Raw genomic sequence first — 15,414 nt, forward strand, 5'->3', positions numbered from 1 at the left:
GGTACCAGTAGGACTGCAGGGGGAACGTCTGTGTGTCCGTCCTGTCACAGTCGTGGGGAAAGAGCTTGGAAGGAGGGATTGGAAGGACGAAGGGCTCATGGGAGGCTCCCCCTCGGTAGCCGCCTCGTAGGCAAGGAAGAAACTGAGGAGTGGCCGAGGTCCCCGGAGCGGAGGGGACGTGGGCAGTCCCTGCTTTCCCCGCGCCTGGCCGGGAAGCACCGCTCTGCGCCAGAGAGTGGCTTCGAGGGGCGGTTGCGGCCGGTCCCGGTCCCGCTGCGGCCGTGGGTCGCGGGGCGGAGAGAAACGGGGACCCTGCAGGGGAGGGCCGCGGTGTTGGCCCTGTGCCGGGGCTCCGTCCCGGGGGCAGCGGGAACCGCGCAGCGGAGCCGCCGGGGGAGCAGAGCAGCTCGGGGCTGCAGGGCTCCGCAGTGGTCGTACCCGTCCCGTGGGACGTCCCCGCCTCGAAGGCTGCGGGTTGGAAGCCGGCGCTGCTCGGTGCCGACCGGGGCGGGGGGCGGCCCCGGACACGGGCAGTGCGCGGGGCGGGCCGGGGAGGAGGGAGCGGCTCAGAGCGGCCCGGCACAGCCCGGCAACTCAGCGCTGGGACGGACGGACGGACTCTCTCGCCGCTGCGTTCCCGAGGGAGGGAGAGAAGTACGGCCGGGACCGCCGGGGGGCGCGGAGCGGGACCGGTCCGGGAGGGGAGCGTGGGAGCGGGAGCGTCGGGCCGGGCCGGAGCGCGGGGCAGAGCGAGGGCGGCGGCGCGGGGCGGGGGCGGGTGCCGATACCGCCGATACCCCCGGTACCGCCGATACCGCCGCTACTGTCGATACCGCCGGTACCGCCGATACCGTCGCCGCGGAGCGGGGCCGTCCCGCGTGGGTGCGCTCTGTGGGGCGTGGGCGGGAGGGGCCGCGCGGTGGAGGTTCGCGGTTCGGCCGGAGCGCTGTGCGGGGAGGACACGGCCGGGAGCGACGAACAAGACGCGCGGTGCGGTTCGGCGGCCGGCGGGGAATGAATGGGGCCGCGGGGGCTGCGTGCGGGGCACGACGTGTCCGTGCTGCCTCAGAGCTCCGGATGTCAGCGCACGTCTGCGCGGGGCGGTGAGATGGACTTTCCCTGTCTGTGGTTGTAAGGAGAGCGCCTCGTGTCCGCTGCAGAAAGCTCGCTTTGTGTACCGCGCCGGCAGCAGTGGATGGGGGAACTGTGTAATGTTTTAGTTGAGCGTCCGTGTCTGGCAGGGTGAGAGGATTTATGTCACGCAGACTGTGTGCGCTTTGCATGCGCTTGCTGGGAAGGGATGCCCAGAGGATCCAGCGGGTCAGAGGGTGCTGAGTGTATTCCTGAGAGCGTCCCTGGCTTCGGGATGCTTGCTTGCTGAGCTGCAGCTTACAGAGGGCAGCAGAAAACCAGAATTTACACGAAGGTGGAATTTACTGTGGTCCTTGGAAGAGAGGATGGATAGAGAGATGTGAGGTGTGAGGGCTGGGGGGCCTGGGTCAGCTGGTGGTGGTACTGCATCCTCCCAGCCATCTTCCTGTGCAGAGCCAGACTTCTCTTTCCCAGTAGCTCTGAGTCAGCTGCCTCCCAACTCACTGCTTGCTCCCCAGCAACTGCACATTCCTCTGAGCTTTCCCCATCCTGCCTGCCCCTGAGGAACCCAGGAGAGACCAGAGCAGAGCACAAAGAGCTAGAAGGCCCTTCCATGTCCCGGGAAAACAGGGTAGTACTGGGATTGCAAGGATCTGTCATGCCCTGACTTAGAGGGTGACAGCAGAGTGGGGGACAATCAGGCATTCCAGAGGGCTCAGAGTTGGAGGGGAAGGGAGGTGCAGCCCCAAGTGCACCAGAGTGCTCTATCCCCAGCTGAGAGTGTCCTCATCACTGCTTGGGCATCACTGCAAGCGACTGAGCAGGGGGTGTCATGGTCCTCTGCTCCAGCCCCCCTGGACTGCTGAAGTGTGGGAGGATGATGGAGGCCTTCCAGGCAGCCGGGATTGCGAAAGGGCTGGCGCAGAAAGCCAGGCTCTGAGGCCCCGGGAGATGGGGAGGGAGCAGAACCCGGTGCCAGAACCATGAGACCCAGCAGACCTTCTGCTGCCCCATTGCTGGGGACATGAGCCCTGGCTCCCAGAGATGCCCCAGTGTGGCCCTGGAAGAGTGATCACATCACCTCTTGACCTCCCAGGGAAAGACAAATGGAGGGAGCTGCTTTCTCCTTCTGCTGGGTGTCCCAGGTGGTCGGTCGTCTCTGAGCCCTCCCAGACCATCAGGGCCTGCTGAGGTTTCCTGGGCAGGCTCAAGAACCAGGGCTGCTCTCTGGCTTCATGGATGTGTCTGCTGAGGACAGCCTGCTTTGCCCAATGGGATGTGTCTGAGCCCCATCTGTGTGCTGGGGGATGGCAGGAGTGCTCTGCACAACCCCTCAGACAGGAGGTTTGTCTGCAGCCGCAGCCTGGATACTCTGTGAGAAGTGCTGTGGTCCTGCACAGACCTCACTGGGGCATTTCCTCGGGCAGTGGGATGTTTGGCAGCAGCTGAGTGGGGTTTGTGCAGAGATGGAGGGTTTTGTGCAGATTCGGGAGCAGCTGAAGGACTGTGAAGAAGACAAATCCACATAGAGCTGCTGAATGCGAGGCCTGGGCTGTCCGAGCTGTGGGTGCAGAGCGGGGCAACACAGGGGTCTGTCCCAGGGCAGCACCAGCTGGGTGTCAGGGTGCGGGCTGGGGCTGTTTGCTGTGGGCTGGCACTGCTGCACAGCTCCCTCCTTAACTGGTTGTGTCAGGGTATGGCTGGGGGTGCTGGCCATGGGCTGGCAGCCCTGCACGTGCTGGTGGTTCTTTCCTGTCCGCAGCAGTGTACCAAGCCCTATGGTCATGGTGACTGTGACTGTGGGCACGGGGTGGTTTCTGTGACCACACAAACACTGAGTGTTTTCCCCCGTGTTGTGTTCTGGTCTCTGCCCGCATGCTTTGTTCCTGACTGAAGGCTGTTAAGTGTTCCTTCTGGCCGAGGGCAGTGATGCGGCTGTACCAGCCCACCCAGGTCTGCATCCATCGTGGCTCTGCACACTTTCCCCATTTCCAGCTTTGCAGAACTGAGAGGACATCTTTCCTCTTCTGGACAAAGTTTGGCAGTGGAAAAGCACGTGATCCCCTCCAGACCCCCACTGATGGGTGACTTCCCGGCTGCAGCCACATTTTAGTTCCAGCAGGTGACCGGTTTTAATCCACTTAGTGGAAGGTGCACTGGTTTTGTTGAGTGCTAATTATTCATTAAAAGGTCATACAGGATGAATCAAATACCTTTCAGTCTCTGCCTGTTATATCAGCACAGTTACTCCAATTAACCAGACCTGTGATCTCATAAAAGGTCGCAGCAGCTTTGTGACATGGGCCATTTCTGCAGGATTGTATAGATTGCCATTAATTATACTGCTGCCCTTCGGTGTTGTGTCGGCCCCATTGCAAAGCAGCCTGCAGTCAGCACCAGCAGAGCTCACCTCTCGTTCAGTGCAAGGGCAGGTGAGGTTTTGGTCTCCGTGCCTTCAGAACGCGGAGTATGGACCCGGCGTGCTGAAATGGGCACTTTTTGTTTGGCACGTGCATGCGATGTGGTGCAGTTCTGCAGATTTACATTGCTTTATTTGAGAGGGTCGGGGTGTCCCCTCTGACCCGCGGGCAGAATAAGAAACGCTTTATTGCCGCCGTGCGGTGTTAAACGAGTCCCCTCCCTGCCCGCCCCCGGCAAACCTCGGGCGCCTTCCCCGGGCGGCCCGGCCCGGCCCTGGGCTCTGCCCTCCTGCCTTAAGGCTGATTAAAAGGTTCAGCAAAGCATTTCCCTGCTGCCTGCCCGCAAAGTCGCTTCCCGCTGGGCCGCGCTTTGTTCTCGCAGTACCGGAGCGGGCAGCACCGCCGGTCTCGGGTCTTACGGGGTTCTGCCCGCCCCCCTTCGGCGCCGTCCCCGTCAGCGCAATGCGTCCCCCACGGCTCGAGCCGTGACAGAGGACAGCGGGCCGGGAGCTGATGTGAGCGCCCCGCAGGGGTTGGCGTCGGCCCGCCGCGACGGCTGAGCTGCGGAGCGCAGAACGCGCCCGGAGCCGGAGCGGGGCTGGGGCCGTCCGTGCGGCGCCGCGCGGGGCTGAGGCGGTCCCGGGGCGGTTCCGAGGCGGTTCCGAGGCGGTCCCGGTCCCGCGCGCTCCGGCGGCGTACAGAGAAATGTTTGCAGCGCTGTTTGTCTCCGGGGTCGATGCAGGAACGCCGAATCTCCCGCTGGTAGCTGCGGAACCGCAGCCGTTACTGAAAGGCTGAAGAAAACGCCTCCCAGGCTGAAGCGTAGCGCGCTCCGGTTGCTGCGCTGCTGACAACGGTCCGGAGCGCGGCTTGGCAGCCCTTCCCCACCGACACCTCCGTCCAGGCTGCACCGCTTGCGGTGCCCCGATCTCCCTGGGCTGCCCCGCTCCTGTTCCAGCGTCTCAGCTCCGGCAGCCCTGCCCCTCCTTTTCCCGCTGCCTCTCCGCGCTGTTGGGCGCTGCTGCCGTCGCAGTCCCTCAGTGGGGGCTGCAGTCCGGCAGAGCGGTGCCATTTCGGCGGCAGAGCGGCCCCGTTCAGGGCACGAGGGGCTCGGGGGGCACCAGGCAGCGCTGCTCAGCAACAGCTCTGGGGCTGTGAGCGGGTGAAGGCAGGGCTGGCCCTGGCTGGGGCTGTGCAGGTGCGCTGGCACTGAGCAGAGCTGCGTGCCGAGGGGGCGTTTCAGCGCCTGCTGCCATCTCCCCTGCAGGGCCATGGGACGCTGCGGCACGAGGGCATGGCAGGAGCTGCTGGTGCTGCTGGGCGGGCTGTGGATGTGGGGGAGCGGCGCGCAGCCCACCCCCCCCGGCCCCACGCGCAGCTCTGTGCCCCCGCTGAAGTTCCGTCTGGCTGGGTATCCCCGCAAGCACAACGAGGGACGCATTGAGGTCTTCTACAATGAGGAGTGGGGCACCATCTGTGACGACGACTTCACGCTGGCCAACGCGCAGGTGCTGTGCCGGCAGCTTGGCTTTGTGGGGGCCACCGGCTGGGCCCACAGCGCCAAGTATGGCAAAGGAGTTGGTAAGATGGGGGGGTGCAGCCCCAGGCTGTGGGTCTGCGCATGCAGCACTGGAGCCAAGCAGGGTTCTGTCTGCTCAGTGCCTGGCAGCATGAACATGCAAGTGTGTGCGCCTGCATGCATGTGTGTGTACAGAGTGAATCAGGAACCTGTGTGTGTGTGTGTGTGTGTGTGTGTGTGTGTGTGTGCACTCATCCCATGCCCAGGGAGGCTGTGTGTGCACCGCACTGTGGGGCTGTGCGTCTCTCTGGGTGCTGTGGGTGGCTGCAGGGCTGTGCTGGTGGGGGTGTGTGCAGTGGTGCAGCATGCTGAGTGCAGATGAGGTGCCATACAGTCCCCCGGCTGCACGTGGGTTCTGTGTCTGCTGGAAAGTCCCTCCTGCTGCCTCCACCCTCAGGCTTTCTTTCTCTGTGTGCCTGGCCCCAGCTTTGTGCCGCCCCAGTCCATGTCCCCACACTGCCATGTGTGGCGCTACCTCCTCTGCTCAGGGGGCTGCTGCACGGGCTCTGTCCCCGCTCAGCCCATCCCTGGTGTGCGGCAGGGCGGATCTGGTTGGACAACGTGAACTGTGCGGGGAATGAGAAGAGCATCAGGGACTGCAAACACCGCGGCTGGGGGAACAGCGACTGCAGCCACGAGGAGGACGCGGGCGTCATCTGCAAGGATGAGCGCATCCCAGGCTTCAAAGACTCCAATGTCATCGAGGTGAGGGGGCTGCATGGCAGCTATTTCCTGCTGTGCTTCCAGAGATGCACCCTGGGACCAAGGTTGTGTGGGATGGAGTTGGGCACTCGGCTTCTCAGTGCCACTGTTGGTTTCCTGCAAGGCTGTGGGACCCGCCTGTCCCTGCTCCTCACCAGGGATGGAGGAGCTCTTCTGTGGGACACTCTGAGGAGGGGCTGGCAGAGTGCTGGGTGCTGGGTGCTGGGTGTTGAGTGCTGGGTGCTGGGTGCTGGGTGCTGGGTGTTGAGTGCCGGGTGCCTTGCAGACGGAGCAGAGCCACGTGGAGGAGGTCCGTCTACGTGCGGTGGTGTCGGGCGCACGGCGGCGGCTGCCAGTGACAGAGGGCATCGTGGAGGTGCGCTACAAAGATGGCTGGGCACAGATCTGTGATGAGGGCTGGGACAGCAAGAACAGCCGCGTCATCTGCGGCATGATGGGCTTCCCCGCTGAGAAGAAGGTGAACAGGAACTTCTACAAGTAAGTGGGGCTGGCTGGGAGCCTGTGGGGACGGGGATGCAGGAGCGCTTCTGGGGCGCAGCGGGCTGTGCTCTTCAGCATCCCCCCACCCTGCTCAAGTCCCACAGGCCACGTGGGCACTGCTGACCCAGCTGGGGGGCTGTGGCACAGCTGCGAGTTGTGGCTGTTGGTCTTGCCTGTACATCACTGCCCAAGATGGCAGGTTTTGGTCCCTGGCAGTCATGCACTCCCACGTTCCTGGTGGGAGGATCCCTGGCGGGGATTGAGGGGAACTCTGTGCTGAGGGGCAGTTTGTGCTGAGCTGGGCAGGGACTGTGCCGCAGCAGCACTGCCCAATGTCCCGGGGTTTGGCCATGAGTGTGCTGCCCTGGGCACAGCTGTGTGTGTGCTGCGCAGTGTATGGCAGTGGGTGTGCTGCCCGCAGTGTGGGTCAGTGCTGTGTGCACTACTGACGGTGCAGCCATGGTGTTGCCCCACAGGCGGCTGAAGCGCGCAGCCAGGATGAGGGGCCGGAGCGCGAAGCCAGGCAGGAGGTAAGGGGCTGGGACTGAGCCTTGCTGCAGCCTGGGCAGAGCTGGGCTGCCCTGTCCCACCGTTCTCTGCTGTTTGAGTGGATCCTGCAAAGGTGGATCTGCTTAGAACAGATCAAGGGCCTGGGCTGTGCTGAGCGGGATGACTCCATCCTGGGGGGACCTGCCTGACACACATGGTCTCTGGCCCCCCTGAAGAGATACTCTTTTCCCAGGCCATTCATTCCCCAGGCAGAGCAGCCTAGCCCCATGCACTGGGCAGGTGCTGGAGATGCAGGGTCCCAGCGGAAGGCATAGAGAGGGCTGGAGCAGCCTGTGCTGCACCCTATGGGGGCAGAGAGGCCTTGGGAAGGAGTCATCTCTTCAGAAAGGTGCAGTGGGGTAGCTGGAAATGCTGTGTACCTCCTATTCCCCATGAGCTGAGCTCACATGGATGATAGGAGCTTACTCAGCAGTGCTGGTGATGCTGACACTGTGTGGCAGCCCTTGTCCCAAGGTCTGCATCCATCTGAGATCTCTTTCACCATCATTTTGATGCCATTCTGCACGACCCCATGGACAGTCTCGCTGCCCTTTCCCTCTGGCCCTGCACCGCTGCTGCCAGATTTGGTGGTGGATGCAGAGATCCAGGCTGCAGCCACAGCCCACCCTCCCTGGGCTCTGTGTGGCTACTCCTGCTTAACCCCAACAGCATGTGGAGCAGCTGCTCTGCCCCCAGCAAACAGCTTCACCCCAGTCCCACCCCTTCCCCTGGTGCCAAAGGCGCTCTGCCCCCATCCTGAGCCCTTTGCTGTGATGCTGCCCAGCTCTGTGTCACCAGCACTGCTCCTGCAGCTCAGCCTGCACTGTTGATGGAAATCCAGGGGGTCAGACTGTGGGGTCTCCTCAAGCTCTCATCAATGGCCTTTGCTGCAACTTGCTGTTTTTCCTTTGTCTGGTTGGTTGGTGCCCCCTGTGTGGGCATTTCCCATGTGGGTGAAGTGCAGCGCTGAGCTCTGCCTGGCACAGGACCAGCTTTGGGCTGATCTCAGGCTGCAGGGTCACGGGGTAATCCCAGCTGGAAGGGACCTCGGGGTTCTGGTCCATCCTCTCCCACAGCACTCAGTACTTTGTGCACTTGGCTCATAGAAACCTCTGAGGACAGAGATCTCACAGTCCTGTGGCCTCTGCTGCAAAGCTGAGTGATCCTCGCTGGGAAAATGTTCTCCTTGCACCTAATGTGACCCTTTTCTTGCAAATTACACCCACTTCTTTGGCAGCCCCATGTCAGTGCTGGTCAGGGCTGCCCAAGCCCACAGCCAAACTGTCCTCCAGTTATTCCTCCTCACAGCAGTACTGCACCCACCTCTCCCAGCCCTGTCTGTCCCCTCTGCAGATGTCCTTCTGTACATGGGCACAGGATCCAGCTGTGGTCCCACGAGTGCTGATGGGAGCTGATGTTCTCCAGCCATTCCTGTGAGTCAGGATCCCGGCTGCCCGTGTGGTGCCCGGGGGCTGTGCAGGCTGACATAGACCTGCAATGGGGTGGCTGTACCTGGTCGCTGGTCTCTGGGTGCTGTCCATCCCCTGCCCCATTTTGGGGCTCTGCTCTGCTGGTCCCTGGAGCTGCAGCTCTGCTCAGCGTCTCCCTCCCACCAAGCAGGACAAAAGCAAAGTGTCTGTGCAGGGGCTGCGCCACCATCACACTTTTTTCCCTGCTGAGCTTGCTGGCTGTGCTGCTCCCCTTGGAGCACACAGTGACATTGCCTGCAGTCCGGGTGAGGATGGAGGCATTACTCGCTTGCATCCAACAGATCAAACTGTTGCGCTGTTGTTTGATCTTCTGCTGTGTGCCAAAGCAGCACAGGATGTTGCTGCATCTGTCACAGTTTCCTGGTGAGATGTGGGCAGGAAACTGCATCTCTGCTGTGGAGGACAGTTGTGTCACATTGCTGGCAGCAGATGCTGCTTTGTATCCACACATGACGTGAAGGGGAGTGCGTGAGACTCCCTGGTGGCCCCCTTGGTCTGGGCCACCTTCATGGTTGTTTTCTGTTTTCCAGGCTGGCCTCCAAATCTCAGCCTAAACAAAAGCGCAGGGAGGACGTAGGGTCCAGGAAGAGGTAAATGGCTCCAGTGAAGAGCCTGAGTGCAGGATCTCAGCTCAGCACTGCTGAAGCCACGTGTGTCCTTGAGCTGCTGGGACGCGGGGCACGGAGCAGGCAGGGGTGGGCACCAAGGGCAGGGACTGTACAGCTGCAGGCAGGTGACTCCTCTGCTCTTCTGGCTGCGCCTCAGGCTCCGCTCTCTCCTTGCAGGCTGTTTGCAGAGCGGCAGCAGCTCAACTACCGCCTGCACTCGGTGTCCTGTACGGGGACGGAGGTGCACATCTCCATGTGCACGTTCCAGTTCTACCGGGGCAACTCCTCAGCAGCCTGCAGCACTGGCATGCCTGCTGTCGTCAGCTGCCTGCCCGGGCCCCTCTTTGCCACTGGCGGTGCCCAGAAGAAGAAGCAGCGCCAGCAGCAGCAGCAGAGCCAGGTGAGCTTTGGGGGGGTCCTGCAGTGGTCCACAGCTGCTGCTGCCCTGAGCAGGGCTTCATCCCTCTGTCCTTCAGTTGGCTGAGGACGAGGGTGCAGGGAATCCATAGGCAGGTGGTGGGGACTGTCCTGTCCCTAAATGTCACAGTTATGGAAGCCACCTCTGTGCTGGGCTGACCGTGCAGTACCATGCTGTGCTGCACCATGTGCTGCACTGTGCCATGCTGTACAGCATCATGCCATGCTGTGCCATGCTATACCACGCTGTGCCATGCTGTACAGCACTGTGATGTGCCATGCCGTGCCATGCTGTACAGCACCATGTCATGCTGTGCCATGCTGTACCATTCTGTGCCATGCTGTACAGCACCATGCCATGCTGTGCCATGCTGTACCATTCTGTGCCATGCTGTACAGCACCGTGCCATGCCGTGCTGTGTCCCGACCCTTCTTCCCCACAGCCGCGGATCCGGCTGAAGGGCGGTGCCAAGGCCGGGGAGGGCCGCGTCGAGGTGCTGAAGAACAACGAGTGGGGCACGATCTGCGATGACCGCTGGAATCTGCTGTCTGCCAGCGTGGTGTGCCGCGAGCTGGGCTTCGGCAGCGCCAAGGAGGCCCTCACTGGGGCACGCATGGGCCAAGGTGAGAGAGTGAGAGTGCTGTGGCTGAGGGGCCAGGCACTGCCGTCAGCAGGATGCAGGGTGTGCGTTTTGCCCTGAGCATCCCCAGGGGCTGCTGGGCCGGCCTGCCCCTGCTGGCCGCTGGGGAAAGCTGGGTTGGGCTGCGGGGCTGGGATGGCTGCAGCATCTCTGACACCGAGCTTTGCTGTCCCTCTGCAGGGACGGGGCCCATCCACCTGAACGAGGTGCAGTGCCTGGGCACTGAGAAGTCCCTCTGGAGCTGCCCCTTCAAGAACATCACACAGGAGGACTGCAAGCACACGGAGGACGCGGCCGTGCGCTGCAACATCCCCTACATGGGCTACGAGAACCTGGTACGTGCCATGAGGGGGACTTCACGTCTGCAGGGGGACTGAGGGATGGCAGTGGTGTCTGTGGCACTTAAAGAGCGCGGGGACCCAGGGGACCCAATGTAGGATGTCCCCCTGTGTACCCTTTTGCCTCCCTTGTTTCCCCTCGGTTTGGGACAAGGGCTGCCCTGGGGAGGTGGGGCTCTCGGGGGTCCCACCCTGCCCTATGAGGAGGGAGGATGGGAAGGGGCTCTGGGGCTCAGCAGCGCCCCTCACACTGCAGCTCTGCCTGCTGGTGCCACATCCGCAACTGAAGCACCCCCAAAAAAATGGCAGTGAGGGATTTTTTGGGGACCTGCCGATGAAATGAGCGGATGGACCAGCACCTTTCTGCGTGCTGCGCCGCTCATCTCATCCGCTTTGGGCTGTTTAACCATCCTAACACCGCCGTGCCTGTCATTTCACAAATGGGAATGCCATTTCGAAATGAATCTTCCCGCCCGCTTTGGGATGCGCTGCTGCTCCGGGGCGCCGCTCGCCGTGACGGCGCTGCAGCCGCTGCGTCTCTCCGCAGATTCGGCTGAGCGGGGGCCGGAGCCGCTTCGAGGGGCGCGTGGAGGTGGCGGTGGGGGCTGCAGAAGGGGACGAGCCGCGCTGGGGCCTGGTGTGCGGCGAAGGCTGGGGTACGCTGGAGGCGATGGTCGCCTGTCGCCAGCTGGGGCTGGGATTCGCTAACCACGGCTTACAAGTAGGTGCCGGAGCCAGCACGGCTGCGGAGGCGAGACGGCAGCACCACTGCTCTGCGGGGACGGGGATGTCGGGGGTGGCGGCGGTGCGGGGCGGTGTGCGGGGCGGTGCGGGGTGCTGACGGCCCCAGGGCTTCCCGCAGATCCGCCTGGCCGGGGGGAGGACGGAGTTTGAGGGCCGCGTGGAGGTGAAGCGCGGCAGTAAGTGGGGCACTGTGTGCAGCGACGGCTGGACCACCAAGGAGGCGATGGTGGTCTGTCGCCAGCTGGGCCTGGGCTACTCCCTGCACGCGGTGACGGTAGGTGCGGTGCGGCGCGGCGCGGTGCGGCGGCCCTTGTGCTGCCCTGACCGCCGCGGGGCTGCGCGGGGCAATGGGATGCGGCTGAGCCGTGCCGTGGGACGGGGTCCCCGTGGGTGTGTGGGTGCACAGGCTGGGGGTAATACGGCACGCACGGCGTCCTGCCCGGCCTTCTCACCGACCCCAGGAGACGTGGTACTGGGATGACAGCAACGTGACGGAGATGGTGCTGAGCGGTGTGAAGTGCGCCGGCCACGAGCTGTCCCTGAGCCACTGCCAGCACCACGGCAGCAGCCTGAACTGCAGGAACACGGGAACGCGCTTCGCCGCGGGCGTCATCTGCTCTGAAAGTGAGCAGCCGTGGGGCTGCGGGCAGCGGGGCTGCAGGCACCGGGGCTGGGGGTTCAGGGGCTGCAGACAGCCTGTAAGCAGCGGGGCGGTGGGGCCGTGGGCTCCATTCGTGCCCCAGCGACGGCACAGCCGCGCACTGCGCTGCCCGGGGCGGCCATCCAGCCCTGAGCCGCCGTCACTCCCCAGCCGCCTCCGACCTGCTGCTGCACGCCCCGCTGGTGCAGGAGACGGCCTACATCGAGGACCGCCCGCTGCACATGCTGTACTGCGCCGCCGAGGAGAACTGCCTGTCCAGCTCAGCCCGACACGCCAACTGGCCCTACGGGCACCGCCGTCTGCTCCGCTTCTCCTCCCAGATCCACAACAACGGCCGCGCTGACTTTCGCCCCAAGGCCGGGCGACACTCCTGGGTCTGGCACGAGTGTCACCGGTGCGTGCGGGGCGTGGGCAGGGACGGGAAGGCGGGCAGGGAACAGCCTGGGCTGGGTCTGATGGTGCTGGGCTGGGTCTGATGGAGCTGGGCTGGGTCTGATGGGGCTGGGCTGGGTCTGATGGTGCTGGGCTGGGCTTGGCGAGGGCGACGTCGGCTGAGATGCTGCTGCTGGATGAGAGCAGTGCCGCAGGGTGTCGGGTCACAGCGACGCTGAGCAAAGCACAGAGCCTGGGTGAGGGCCCCGATGCTGTTCTCCCCGGTTTGAGTCAGGGCTGTCCCGAAGGAGCAGTGCTGCGGCTGCGCTGCGGGCTGTGCCCTGTGGAAGCCTCCCCTGCCCGGGCCGCCTGACTGGGGGCAGCCAGTCCCATCCCTGGGAGAGGCTGAGCTCTGCCTTGGCCTTGCTGCGCTGTGCCCGGAGCGGGGGCTGTGCAGACCTTCCTGAGCAGCGGGGATGGGCACGTGGCTCCGTGGGTTTCCTCCACCATCCCCTCCACCCCCTGCCCTCCCTGGGGGGCTGGCTCTGGGGCAGCGGGCGCTGTGGGCTCTCTCGCAGGCACTATCACAGCATGGACATCTTCACCCACTACGACATCCTGACTCCCAACGGCACCAAGGTGGCTGAGGGCCACAAAGCCAGCTTCTGCCTGGAGGACACCGAGTGTGAGGAAGGTGGGACTGTGAGGCTGTGGGGCACCGTGAAGCTCCGGGTCCCCGCCGTGCAGGGGCTGCAGCAGGGACAAGCCGTGTTCTTTTCCTGCCCGCAGATGTGGCCAAGCGGTACGAGTGTGCCAACTTTGGGGAGCAGGGCATCACGGTGGGCTGCTGGGACCTGTACCGGCACGACATTGACTGCCAGTGGATCGACATCACTGACGTCAAGCCAGGCAACTACATCCTGCAGGTACCGCAGCTGTGCCCCTGGCCCCTCACACCCTTAGTGGCAGTGCACGGGATGTGCCGAGGGTGCACAGAGTGGGCTGTGCCCTGAGGCTGGGCAGGCTCTGGAGCTCACCTCTGCCCCACGGTCCTCAGCATGCTCAGCCCCCTTCGGACAGGGTGCACAGCCCCAGGAGCTGCAGCACGGGGAGGCAGGGCCTGCCGCGGTGCCTGGAGGTGAGCAGGGCTGTGTGACCCACTCACGCTTGCCCCACAGGTTGTGATCAACCCCAACTTTGAGGTGGCAGAGAGCGACTTCACCAACAATGCCATGAAATGCAACTGCAAGTACGACGGGCACCGCATCTGGGTGCACAGCTGTCACATCGGTAATGCCTGCGGACACGGCACAGGCTCACCGGGGATGGGAAGAATTAGGGCTGTGGGCTGGGTCTGGGCTTGAGCGGGCTGTGGGGTGTGGGCAGGTGCACGGGAAGGAGCCGGGGGTGCTGGGGATGAGTGGAGGTGGTGACAAGGCAGCACTGCAGCCACAGCTCTCATCCTGTCACGCAGGCGATGCGCTCAGCGAGGAGGCCAGCAAGCGGTTCGAGCAGTACCCGGGGCAGCTGAACAACCAGATCTCATAGGGCCCGGCCCAGGGAGACACCATCTCCCTCTTTCACCCTGCGTGCAGGAGGAAGCTGCTGTGGGACTGGCGGGGGCTCACACAGCCCCATCACAGCCTGCACTGCGCTGGGAACTGCCCAGGACTCACTGCCGGGGCTGGGGGCTCTGGGCACTGCACCTCCAGCCCTCGACCACTGGCCAGACGCAGCAGTGCAGCTCAGGCTGCAGCACAAGGGTATGATCCGAGGAGGCCCCACCAGCCCAGCTGAGCCTCTCCTGCTCCCCAGCCCCAGTTCCTCTCACTTTGCTCCAACTTCTCTGGGGTTCTGCCCTCCTCCGGCAGCAGGATCCCACCCAGGGACCCCCATCCCTGCTCAGGGCCGGCCGCCCTCATGCCCCAGCAGCCCCATCTCCAGACAGCGTGGCTGCCCTGCACAGCAGTGCTGCCATCGGCTGCCCGGCAGCAGTTCCCACACCCGTCTTAGTTGTAATTTTATTTTCTTTATAAAGATGTCAGTTCTACGTCCTGCTGGTTCCTCTCCAGGGTGGGAGGGAGAGCAAGGGAAGAGCAACCCTGTCAACTCTTTGAAAGGGTATATAACAACAGGACATGGGAAATGGTTTTAAGTTGAGGGAGGGAAGATTGAGGTTGGATGTCAGAGGGAAGCTCTTGACTCAGAGTGGGGAGGTGCTGGAACAGCTGCCCAGGGAGGCTGTGGATGCCTTGTCCATCCCTGGAGGTGTTCAGGGCCGGGTTGGATGGGGCCCTGGGCAGCATGGGCTGCTATGAAAGGGGGAGGTTGGCGGCTCTGTCTGTAGCGTGGGGTTGGAGCTTCATGATCCTTGGGGTCCCTTCCAACCCAACCATTCTGTGATTCTGTGAAGGAAGCATGGCCCAGCGGGGCTGCTTTGCATGGGGTAGAGGAGCTGCCCCTCTGCAGGGCACTGAAGGGGCTGTAGGGGCACAGAGATGCTCCAGAGCAGCTCTTGGGGCTGTGAAGGTCCACGGCACTGGGAGCAGATGGGGCACCCTGGCTCAGTCCTGACATGGGGCAGCACAGGACGCCCCACGCCAGAAGCAACACAGATGTTATGCAGCAGGAATCCCAAGCAGTGCGACCTCCTGCCAGCCCCACCGAGCGCGAGCCACAGGGACTGCAGCTCTGGCTGCCGCCACAGGGAGCAACCCCACAGGGGCTGGCGTGGGGGGAATGAAACCCGGCTGAGCCAGCGAGACTGGGCAGATGTGGGGTACAACATTCAGCTGAGTGGGGGCCGCCTCAGTTCCCGCAGTGCTCATCGCTTGGACAGAACCTCTGGCTGCCTGCAGAGAGCAGCGCGGAGGAGCAGCCCGGAGGAGCAGCCCGGAGGAGCAGCGTGGAGGAGCAGCGTGGAGGAGCAGCTCGGAGGAGCAGCCCGGAGGAGCAGCCCGGGCCGTCTGACACAGCAGGGCAGGCCCTGGCTGCGGCCCTGGAAAGCGCTGCGGTCAGCGCTGCTGGAGCAGCTATGCGAGAAACGTCCCAGCTATTTCCCCTGCGCGCTGCAGCCCCTCCCGCGGCTGGGTTTGCCGGCGAACAAATTCCAGCGGCGAGGCCAGAGCCATCCTGAAAGGAGCCCTGTTCTATCTCGGGCCGGCAGAAGGGGGATGCCGGGAGCGGCGCTCAGAGCTGTGCTCCGCCACAGCCCCCCCCAAGGAACTGTGCCTCTTTCATCTCCTACAGACACCGAGGGAGGGCAGAAGCCCCTCCGCAGGCGCAGCCCAGCCCGGCTCG

The 15,414-nt window shown here is 63.7% G+C and overlaps 1 protein-coding gene across 7 annotated transcripts; it reads left to right on the forward strand.

Annotated features, from left to right (window-relative positions):
- Positions 1–352: 352 nt before the first annotated feature.
- On the forward strand, positions 353–14,165 carry LOXL3 (lysyl oxidase like 3). 7 transcript variants are annotated; one of them, XM_072334206.1, is made up of 17 exons: positions 353–654; positions 4,780–5,093; positions 5,633–5,796; positions 6,080–6,291; positions 6,771–6,824; positions 8,864–8,923; positions 9,119–9,341; positions 9,802–9,982; positions 10,180–10,334; positions 10,885–11,058; positions 11,200–11,355; positions 11,543–11,705; positions 11,893–12,136; positions 12,693–12,808; positions 12,904–13,040; positions 13,293–13,404; positions 13,589–14,165. In XM_072334206.1, exons 2-17 carry the CDS (start codon positions 4,784–4,786, stop codon positions 13,660–13,662), a joined length of 2,535 nt encoding a protein of 844 aa, XP_072190307.1. In that variant the 5' UTR covers positions 353–654; positions 4,780–4,783; the 3' UTR covers positions 13,663–14,165. The 7 variants fall into 7 exon arrangements, with proteins under 7 accessions (XP_072190307.1, XP_072190308.1, XP_072190311.1 ...); XM_072334207.1 differs by lacking the exon at positions 6,771–6,824; XM_072334210.1 differs by lacking the exon at positions 10,885–11,058 and having other exon boundaries at positions 13,589–14,158.
- The last annotated feature ends 1,249 nt before the right edge of the window (positions 14,166–15,414 follow it).

Source organism: Excalfactoria chinensis, chromosome 4 (genome assembly GCF_039878825.1).
Source record: "Excalfactoria chinensis isolate bCotChi1 chromosome 4, bCotChi1.hap2, whole genome shotgun sequence".
In the NCBI taxonomy this organism is placed as follows: Eukaryota; Metazoa; Chordata; class Aves; order Galliformes; family Phasianidae; genus Excalfactoria; species Excalfactoria chinensis.

Excerpts from the sequence above, each read along its gene's own strand:
- LOXL3 (XM_072334206.1), top strand. The coding sequence starts at position 4,784 with ATGGGACGCTGCGGCACGAGGGCATGGCAGGAGCTGCTGGTGCTGCTG. Across the intron at positions 10,335-10,884 it reads ACATGGGCTACGAGAACCTG|ATTCGGCTGAGCGGGGGCCG; the intron begins GTACGTGCCATG and ends GTCTCTCCGCAG. Across the intron at positions 13,405-13,588 it reads GGTGCACAGCTGTCACATCG|GCGATGCGCTCAGCGAGGAG; the intron begins GTAATGCCTGCG and ends CCTGTCACGCAG.